The 10,397-nt window shown below is 36.8% G+C and overlaps 1 protein-coding gene across 1 annotated transcript; it reads left to right on the forward strand.

The window, feature by feature from the left end:
* The first annotated feature begins 2,195 nt into the window (after positions 1 to 2,195).
* KBTBD3 (kelch repeat and BTB (POZ) domain containing 3) lies at positions 2,196 to 9,118 on the forward strand. Its single transcript, XM_010072732.1, has 3 exons — positions 2,196 to 2,256; positions 3,412 to 3,659; positions 7,252 to 9,118. Exons 2-3 carry the CDS (start codon positions 3,436 to 3,438, stop codon positions 8,870 to 8,872), a joined length of 1,845 nt encoding a protein of 614 aa, XP_010071034.1. The 5' UTR covers positions 2,196 to 2,256; positions 3,412 to 3,435; the 3' UTR covers positions 8,873 to 9,118.
* Positions 9,119 to 10,397: the final 1,279 nt, after the last annotated feature.

A 10,397-nucleotide genomic window follows, 5' to 3' on the forward strand; every position in this document is an offset into this window, starting at 1 on the left:
GCAGAAAAACAGGGCAAGCGTATGAACTCTAAGGTGGTTTGGTTTTGGAGGTTTTGGGTTTCTTTTATAAAACCAAGCTAATAGCTAACCAGGCATTTGTCAGTATAAGATGTGTAAACATTCAGTATGCAAGCAGAGAAGCCTTGTCAAGTGGCAAGTTAGCTTGAATTTGGTCAAATCAGAGAACACACCTGATCTCACCGCAGGCAATACCCAGTCACATACTCCAGTACTCAGGGTCTGATGCGCCACATTACAGGAGATGCTGGAAGGCTGGTTGTTGACAAGTACCCTGTGGGTCAGATGATGGAAGAGGGCTTGAGTATATAGCGTTTGCGTGCCATGATAAGAAGCTGTATGGCAAACAGCTGTATATTAAGAAACAAAAGTGGGAGATTCTAACTCTTAGCGAACCTCTGCTGGAGTTTGGTTCTTGGTAATCCACATAAAAACAGACTTTGTAACTGGAACCCTGTGGGAGTAAATGGAGCAAATATAAGGAGGCTCATCACACAGTTTTCCTGAACTCCAGACCTACACAACATATGTCTGCACCCCCTATGTTTTCTACCCTTTTGTCAGCAACTTAATCAAATACTTATAAATATAACTAACTATTGATTAATTCACATGGCTTTGTAGAAGATTACATGAAGTAATTATAAATGCTACTTGGCCTTGTTTAACATACCAAGTATTAGCTGAATTGTTAAGATATATTGGAGGGCTCTAAAATCGTCAATAGATGCAATAAAGTGGTAAATTAGTACCAAAATTATCAAATAAAGGAGGAACTGGCTACAAGGGAGATGAGAATTGAATTTTTAAATAGTTATTTATTTAATGGAGTGGAGGGGAGGGTGATTTAGGCTGAGCCATAGCACAGTATTCATTAGCATCTTCCCTAATGATGGACAAAATGATGGAGGTATACTGCTGAAATTTGCTTTTAATAAAATGTAAAGAGACACTGGTATTCTAGATTAGGATTAGGATGCACTGGATGACCTGCAGAGTGGAGTAGTGAGACACTGCTGAGATCTTAACCATAATGCTGTACAACAAATCTGATATCAGTGAAAGAAATATGAGATCAAGCTGGAGTGGATGAAGAGAAAACTGCAAGAAATAATAAGGAAAACAAAAATTCAGTCTTATAAAGGCACCTTGGAAAGTTTGACAGTTGGTCATTGTAATAAAAGTTGAGAGAAGATATCAACACTTCTTGATAATTATGAGTGAATAAATATACAAAGGAAAATTAAGTCAAAAATTACAATTTTGAGAGAAGAACAAATATATGTACATGACAGCATTAATAAGTTGATTGTGTAATTAAAAGAAGGTTTGCAGTCTTGGCACCAATGTACTGGAATAGTTTTTCTGTGGAAATAGTGTCAGTAAAAGAAAACTTTCTGAAATGTAGATTGCTTTTATGAAAGTGATTATGTCTTTGCCTAAAATAGCAGACGGGCTTGATGACATTAGATGTTTCTGTGTTGGTTATCCAAAGATTAATATTACTGAAATTGGTAATTTTACCTACAGAAAGTAGTAGGTTGGAGCTTGCTATAGAAATTCCATGTAAAAGGAGAAACCTACTATCTATTCCAGAATTTTGTGAAAAGGTTTACATTTCCTTTAGAAGAACTGTTAATTTACATGATGCCAAATAAACCTTCAAATTAACTTACTTTTTAAAAAAAAACATTTATTGCAAATGTGGGAAACTAATTTTATTGAAACAACTCTTCTTTTGAAGATTCAGTGTTTTGAGGAACAGGCTTTTATGTTCATAAGAAAAGGGTATTCTAGAGAATCCTGACATTCAAAAAAGCTTTATGATTTATAGAAGTTGGGGTTTATGAGGCCATACATCATCAGAATAAATGGTGGTCTTGTTCTTCTGTATTTTCCTAGTTCCTCAGGCTTAGAATGGAAAGAGTAAGTCTGGCCATGGGAAGGAGAAGATGCCTGCTCCAAGGGTGCCAGTGCTGGCAGCAAGATCAATGGATCTCTTCTATTCCAGGAGACATGGAGGTCTATTTGTGGTTGGAGCTACCTGACTAGATAAAGTATAGATCAGTCTGCTATGAAAGTACCTCCCAATGAAGAAGACTGCCTGATGGCTTAATTTGCTCTGAATGTATCACGTTATCAAATAAGTCTTTTCATGAAATTAAAAAAACAAAACCAATATTTTCCTGGTTTCCGGGTTTGGCTTGGAATTTTTTATCCCCTTCTTTGTCAATTCAGGTGGGCCGTTATCTGTTGCTAATTTTAATTGGAATTGTGGAAGCAGAATCCTGCAATAGAAAAACCTTGGAATGTTTCCTTAAGCTTTAAAATAGGGAAGCTTGACTCAAATTTGCAGTAAGGGCAGTTTATGCATCTGTCGCAGTATACATAGTTTTTAAATAGGTGTAAATAAAATATACTCCTGTTTAAAGTTTCTTTATGTTGTCACAGTGGAGTAAAGTATTTTAATGTAAAAAATAATGAAGCTCAACTTACCATACAAACAATGCACTTCAGGATAGGGATTTTCACCAGAAGAACATGGCTGCTGAAAGGGAGATTGCACTGTCTTAAATTTAAATCAGTTCTGAAGCCAGTTAATTTATGCCACTGTAAATGAAGCTCACTGTGTGCAGCATAAGCTGTAAGCAAACATACAGCTTCATAGCAGGACTAGAGGTACAAGATAAAATCAGTATGAATTGACTAAACACTCAAAGCTGTACTGTCACCAAACTGCCTCTAAATGACCCCATTTGGTAAGGCTCAGCAATCCTATGATTAGGCCAGGCTGTCTGTGTTTGTTTGTATTCTGTTATTTTAGTCCAGAGTGCCTAATGGGAATCCACTTAGAGTTGTCTAGTAGCCTGTACCTCCCTTCCACTGTAAGCTGTAGAACGACCATTGGTCTGCTTTGAGTTTGGGGATTTATAAGTATACAGATGAGCCTTTTGGAATCTAAAACTATGTAACAAAGTTTTCCTTTTGCATCTTCATTTTACATCTGATTGTAAGAGTGGGGTTTTCTGAGGTTAAGCCTAGAGCTAGTCTTTCTCTTAAATGACCATTAAAGATTTTAACACACTCCTTGGTGTGCTTCCTGTGGACTTTATTGAAAGAATTCCTACAGGTGGGTACTATTTTTAGAGTTGTTCTTTGATATGTGTCAGATACTTTGCTTTTCAAAGTATGCTATGCATATATATTTTGCAAAGTAGAAGTATTATCAAATTCAGTGTAAAAGTCACTTAAAACACAAATTTATAACTGTGTATAGGACTTATAAACCAAATTCAGTGCTGGGAATTTGTTTGTTTTATGGTATATTGGGGTTTTTTTAATTTTCTTTAAACATTAAGACTGTAGAATCAATTACTTTTTTTTCCATTTCAGTTTCAGGGCTAGATTGAAGAAACCATGGCCAATCAACGGGATTATATCAGCAGACCTATTTGCAATGGAATATCTGTTCCTGAAAATAAAATCAATTCCTTAGTGGCTGAAGGTCATGGACAACAAATTCTAAAAGTACTACAAAAGTTCAGAGAACAAAATATATTTTTTGACTTTAAAATTCTTGTGAAAGATGAAATAATTCCTTGTCATCGTTGTGTACTGGCAGCGTGCAGTGATTTTTTCAGGTAAACCTAATTTTGGCATGAGTTTGCAGGAGATGGATTGTAAGTTCTCTGGGAGGGAGGGAGGGAAGGAATATAATTACAGGAATTACAAAATAAATAATCACAACATATATATGTCTCATGAATTTTGAGCAAAAGTTCAACCATCACATTAAGGATAGCCAAAAAAAGAACCAAAACAAAACTACAGTGTTAAATGCCTAACCATACCCCAAATGCATCTGTTTGTATTTCCAAAGTGACATGAGGACTCTGAATTTGAGATTCAGACAGCAGTCTATACTCTGAAACACAAATGTCAAACCATAAGTGCGTGGTTCTACTGTTAGCTAGAATTGACAGAAGTTGTGTATCTTTAAGACATATCTGTTGCCTGTATCTGTACTTGCAGGTCTGCAGGGGTATTGTTTGACTTTGTGTAGGACAGTCTATGTACTTCGACACATTTATATTGTGAAACATAATAGGTTGATTACAAATACACCTTGCATAGAGCAATTGTGGATAAATTCTACATGGTTTTGGAATGGGGCTGGATTTTGTCTAAGATGAGTAGTCAGTATAATAGTTTGTCTTCAGAAGTATTTAAACAGATACCATATTTTTTCTACAGATTTCAGCCTTTCAGCAAGAACTGGATCTGTGATATTCCTTTTGGTGCTTAAAGCTATGCATTCTTAAGGGGCAGGCAGATCATTCACATACAGGATATTAATTTATGAAGAACATTATAGAATCATAGAATTATTTAGGTTGAAAAGGGCCTTTAAGATAATTGAGTCCAACTGTTAACGTAACACTGCCAACTCCACCACTAAACCATGTCCAACATCTACAAGTTTTTTAAATACCTCCAGGGATGGTGACTCCACCACTTCTCTGGGCAGCCTGTTCCAATGCTTGACAACCCTTTCAGTAAATAATTCTTTCATAACATCCAATCTAAACCTCCCCTGGCACAACTTGAGGCCATTTCCTCTTGTCCTATCACTTGTTACTTGGGAGAAAAACTGACACCCACATCGCTGCAACCTCCTTTCAGGTAGTTGTAGAGAGCGATGAGGTCTCCCCTCAGCCTCCTGTTCTCCAGGCTAAACAACCCCAGTTCTCTCAGTTCTTCCTCTTAAGACTTGTGCTCTAGACCCTTCAGCAGCTGCTCTTCCTTGGACACGCTCCAGCACCTCAATGGCTTTCTTGTAGTGAGGGGTCAAAACTGAACACAGTATTTGAGGTGCAACCTCACCAGTGCCAGGTATGGGGGGACGATCATTTCCCTAGACCTGCTGGACACACTATTTCTGATGCAGGCCAGGATGCTCTTGGCCTTGACCTTCTGGGCACCCTTCTGGCTCATATGCAGCCTGCTGTTGGTCAACACCCCCAGCTCCTTTTCCATCAGGCAGCTTTCCAGCCACTCTTCCCCAAGCCTGTAGCATTACATGGGGTTGTTGTGGTCAACCACCGTGTTAACCTTTTCATTTGTAAGGCTCAAACTTGCAATTCCACACTGAAAATGTGTCTCCAAATATGTTCTTTACTAAAACACAAAGCTAAGATGCTGTAACAACGAAAAAATGGGTTCCTGGAAATGACTTAATGAGCTTGATTTACTTGCCCATGCATAGGTGTCAAGTGTTATTTTCAAATGGCCTGGAGCATTGCATGGTCTGTGGGAGTCTATCATATATGACAGAGGACACAGGCTAGATGTGTTGTTAGGACTACTGAAAAAAGAAGAATGCATATGAAATAAGCTGTTTCTCCAGTATAGCAGCAAATTTGTTTTTTCTCTGACACACAGAACTACTTTCATTTCAAGTGTTTATTGCTTGACAGCACAGAGGTGCCCTGATAGAAAGGAATATTAGCATGAAATAGCTTCCAGTGGTAATTTTTGGTACTGAAGTTAAGCACATGGTAACATATGTGGCCTTTTCACTACCTACAGGCTCTTCAGGTTAAAATTTGCCAGGAGAGACCTCTCCCTGTGTCTAACAGTTGATAGCAGCAGCCATCAAATTCATAATTTGTCCTGAAATGCAAGGCCCATTTATTGCCTTAAGAAGTAACTAGGTTCACTAGATAAATTTTAAAAGGAAACACCTTTTGTTTTCCTTGGCCTTTGGACTTCTCTTTGTTTTGGTTTCATTATTTAAACCCAAGATTCAGCAACATTTTGTTCCTGCTTCTTAGCTTTCAGAATCGAAGCCTTTGCCTAGATTGCTGTCCTTCTACTAGTACTGTTCAGTTGCTATTGCATGTGAACAAAGATTTCCCAAACTTCCAGCACCCTTTCAATTTTACTCTGTAATTTAGAGAAAAGTAGAGATTTAGAGAACTATCATAGTTCTCGGGTTAATGAGGAAAGGATTCTATGGATTGCCATTTAGTATGCAAAAAGGTCTTTGGGACATAAGAGTCCTATTGTAATTTCACGTCCTTGTTCGGGAGGTCACACAAGTTCCTGCTTTACCTGATCTTCACTTCCCAAAGAGTATGCTATACATAGTGATTTTTTTTTTCTATTTTGCTTCATAAAAATACGGGATTTAAAAATCATATACTATACAGATACTAATTATATAACAGAACTATGAAGTAATACTCTTTTTTTTTTTTTAAGAGGGACTACCTACGGTATATTACTAGCCCAGGTTATATATTATCTTTTGTCCAATTCAGGAGCTGTTGCTACCACAGCCGGATGCTTAGGCTCTGGGAGGGTAGGGCAGGTGATGTTGCAGCACTATTTTGTTGCCAGCACTTACCAGCTTGAAAAACCTTAATTATGTTATCTTGCCACGTTAGATTGTGAAAGAGTTAGTTATTAAATATTTAGTAATAAAGGACTCAAAAAATTAATAAAATGTGCACAGGTCTACTGATCAATAATGTTTGTTCCATTATTTCAACCATTGTCTTTGTATTCAGTCACAATCTACTTTCTGCACAAGTTTCATTGTATCATCCAATCCTATGTTGAAAGCTCATTTTTTTTTGACGTCTGTCTGTACCCATACATCTATCTGTCAACTCTAAAGCAAGAATTAAATTTCCTCATATTTGTTCTCCCCACTCACCCCTCACCCACTTTTATTACTGAGGAATGCACCCATCATCCATCCTGCCATTTGCTCAGCCTGCAGTTTGGAAGGCCTTTTTTCACCTCATTTTCTGTATTCATCCACAGTGCATGACCTAAATCATGGGGCTTTTTTACTATATATTTCTTAAATCAGCCTTTCTTTCTCAAGCTGTTGAAACTGATGCTGTCCCTAACAATTTCACATTTTTTGCCCACACTGAGAGCTGTAGACTTCATCTCTTTCTGTGAAAATCCATACAAAACACAGGTGCTGCTATCATTTTTATGAGCCATCACTTTGAGTATGTTCATAGCACCACTCCTTTTTACTTCAACCATATCAAGCAAATGCATTGTTCTTAATTATTAAAACCTCCACAGTTAAGATCTATACAGCCTGCCCACCTTGTTATATGCTCCTGATTGTCTCCTTCCTCTCACATCAGTGTTCTCTGATGTTTGCTAGATCTTTAATTTGTGTGTATATCTTCTATATTTTATTCACAGAGCCATGTTTGAAGTTAATATGAAAGAACGAGATGATGGCAATGTTACTATTAGTAATCTATCACCCAAGGCAGTGAAAGCTTTTCTTGATTATGCTTACACAGGAAAAACAGAGATAACAGATGATAATGTGGAAATGCTCTTCCAACTGTCGTCATTTCTTCAAGTTTCACTCCTTTCCAAAGCTTGCAGTGACTTTCTAATAAAAAGTATCGATCTTGTGAATTGCTTACAGTTGCTTTCTCTATCAGAAAGCTATGGTTCTGTCCGCTTATTTGATCATGCGCTAGATTTTGTACAGCACCACTTTTCCTTGCTGCTCAGATCAAGTGATTTTTTGGAGATGAATTTTGAGATACTACAAAAATGTCTCGAGGCTGATGAACTAAATGTCCCTGAGGAAGAATCAGTGTTGAAAGCTGTCCTTCAGTGGACCAAACACAACTTAGAAACACGACAGAAATATCTGCCTAATTTGATTAAAAAAGTGAGACTACACCAGTTATCTGAAAAGACTTTGCAGGACTTTTTACATTCTGAAGAACACTTACTTAAGAGTGCTAATTGCTCAGTAATAATCAGTGATGCAGTTAAAAGTGTGCAAAACTTTAGTGGACTGTTTCCCGATGCACGTCCTTCAACAACAGAAAAATATATATTTGTTCATAAAACTGATGAAGATGGAGAAAACAGACATACATTCTGCTACAACATCAAAACAGATAAATGGAAAGAACTACCACAAACGCACATGATTGATCTTCCAGGGTCAAGTTTATCTAGCTATGGAGAAAAAATATTTATGACTGGAGGATGCAAAGGGAATTGTTATAGGACTGTCAGGCTTCATATTGCTGAACCATTTCATGATGCCACTGACCAAACCTGGTGCTACTGTCCAGTCAGCAATGAATTCTCCGTAGTGTCAGCTATGAAAAAACCAAGGACAATGCACACATCTGTTGTAACCTTAAACCAGCTGTTTGTAATAGGTGGAAAGACCAGAGGAGCTCAAGAAACCCGAAGTCTTTTGGATGTAGAATCTTACAATCCTCTTTCCAAAGATTGGAAATCTGTAAGTCAATTACCAAGGGGTATCTACTATCCAGAAGCAAGTGCATGTCAGAATATAATTTACGTCCTTGGCTCAGAAGTAGAGATTACTGATGCCTTTAATCCATCTCTTGACTGTTTCTTTAAGTATAATGCTATGACTGATCAGTGGTCTGAGCTTGTAGCAGAATTTGGGCAATTTTTCCATGCAACTCTAATCAAAGCTGTTCCAGTGAACTGTACATTGTACATATGTGATCTTTCCACCTACAAGGTCTACAGTTTTTGCCCAGAAACCTGTGTTTGGAAAGGGGAAGGATCTTTTGAATGTGCTGGCTTTAATGCAGGGGCAGTTGGGACAGAAGACAAAATTTATATATTAGGCGGTGATTATGCTCCAGAAGAAATCACAGATGAAGTTCAAGTCTACCACAGTAGTAGGTCTGAGTGGGAAGAAGTTTCACCTATGCCAAGAGCCTTAACTGAGTTTTACTGTCAGGTCATCCAGTTTAATAAATATAGGGACCCCTGGTCATCTGTACTGACAATTTGCTCTGGAGAATTTTGAAATTCCTGAGTGAAAAGAATCTATTTAAATGCACAAGTTTTAGAACAGATTTTTAGGTATTAATTTACAGATGGAAAGATATGTACTGTTTTGTTTAAATCTTCAGTTTAAATTGTATGCTATATAATTGTTTTTGGAAGAATCCATTAAATTGTCATTCATTATAGTCATTATATAGAAGTATTACTTAATTTTATATGCAAGTCTTCTCTGTAATTACCCAAAAAATTTGCAGAATCATACTACTTTTCAAAAAAGCAGTCATGAGGAATTGCATAATATGTGCCATTATTTCTGTAATATTCACAGTTGTCCCAGTAGACAAATTGCTGAGTGAGAAAACTGACTGTGAAACTGTTATCCCTGTGTAATTGAAGTTTAAAAGAAAACTACATTAGTGTTTTATTTAGGGTTTTATATATTCATAAGCCTGTAAGAGGAATTCATTGTCAGCTTTACCTTATTATAGTGACCTTAGCAAGGGCAAGAGCCAAAGTGACCTTCACAGCATTACAACCAGGTATCTGACTTGGAGAGACTGATAATTCCTATCATCTTAATTCAGCTCTTCAGTTTTACCAGTTTTCCTCCATCCTTGTGCCTTAGTAGTAGCTGTACTTTCTGTTTTCATCCCACTAACTTTGATAACAGTGCAGGGTGGGCAAGATTTCTACAGGATGGATGATTCATGTGGTATCTTTGCTTCAGTCATGCTGTTAACTAAAGGAAAAACACTTTGGGGTGTTTTCTAACAGCAGTCTTCCATCTCTGAAGTCTTCAGTGCTATCTACTAAGCAGCCACTAGGCTGCCTAGAGCAGCAAGCTGTAGAAGAAATTTTAGTTGCTGCTTTGGTTAAGTATGGGAAAAGTTTGTATCTTGTAATACATCAAATACAAAGTTATAAAAATAAATCCCCTTATTTAAAGAAAAAGTAAATAGTATTTCTGAAGTGAAAGAATTCCCTTTTTTTTTTTTTTTACTTCTATAGTGGTTTAAATTAATTAAAACACTTTAATCTTGTACTTAATGGTAATTTAAAGTGTTAAAATATTACATGTTAAACACTACACAATATATTACTTGATAAACTTTCAGTAGTCTTCTATTACAATGTTAAAATTGTAATTGAATTTCAGTAGTAATATTAGTCTAGGCATAGGTTGTGAAGTAAATTTGATCTCATGCATACAAAGTGTCTGACAGAAGGACACTGAAATTTGCAAGGTTTCCTAAATTCATTTGTAATCTTCCACAACCTGAGAATTTTCTTTCTTTTCAGCTTTTTTAATAAGATATTGGGAACCCTTATGTTCCATGTAAGTACCACTTAAGCAGTAAGGTTGTCTTACGCCAGACAGAATGGTTCTAAACATCTAAGCACATATTTTCCAAATTAAAATTTAGTGAGGCGTCTAAAACATCTTTCATATGGCTTGAGATGACCACAATTAGTTCATTGTCCCGTCACTACTGCATGTACTTTCTGCAAAACTCAGGCTCAGTATTACTGTTTAAAGCTTAATA

Source organism: Pterocles gutturalis, unplaced genomic scaffold (genome assembly GCF_000699245.1).
Source record: "Pterocles gutturalis isolate BGI_N339 unplaced genomic scaffold, ASM69924v1 scaffold28612, whole genome shotgun sequence".
NCBI classification, from domain to species: Eukaryota; Metazoa; Chordata; class Aves; order Pterocliformes; family Pteroclidae; genus Pterocles; species Pterocles gutturalis.

Coding starts and splice junctions, on each gene's coding strand:
- KBTBD3 (XM_010072732.1), top strand. CDS start 3,436: ATGGCCAATCAACGGGATTATATCAGCAGACCTATTTGCAATGGAATA. Junction 3,660..7,251: donor GCGTGCAGTGATTTTTTCAG/GTAAACCTAATT, acceptor TTTTATTCACAG/AGCCATGTTTGAAGTTAATA.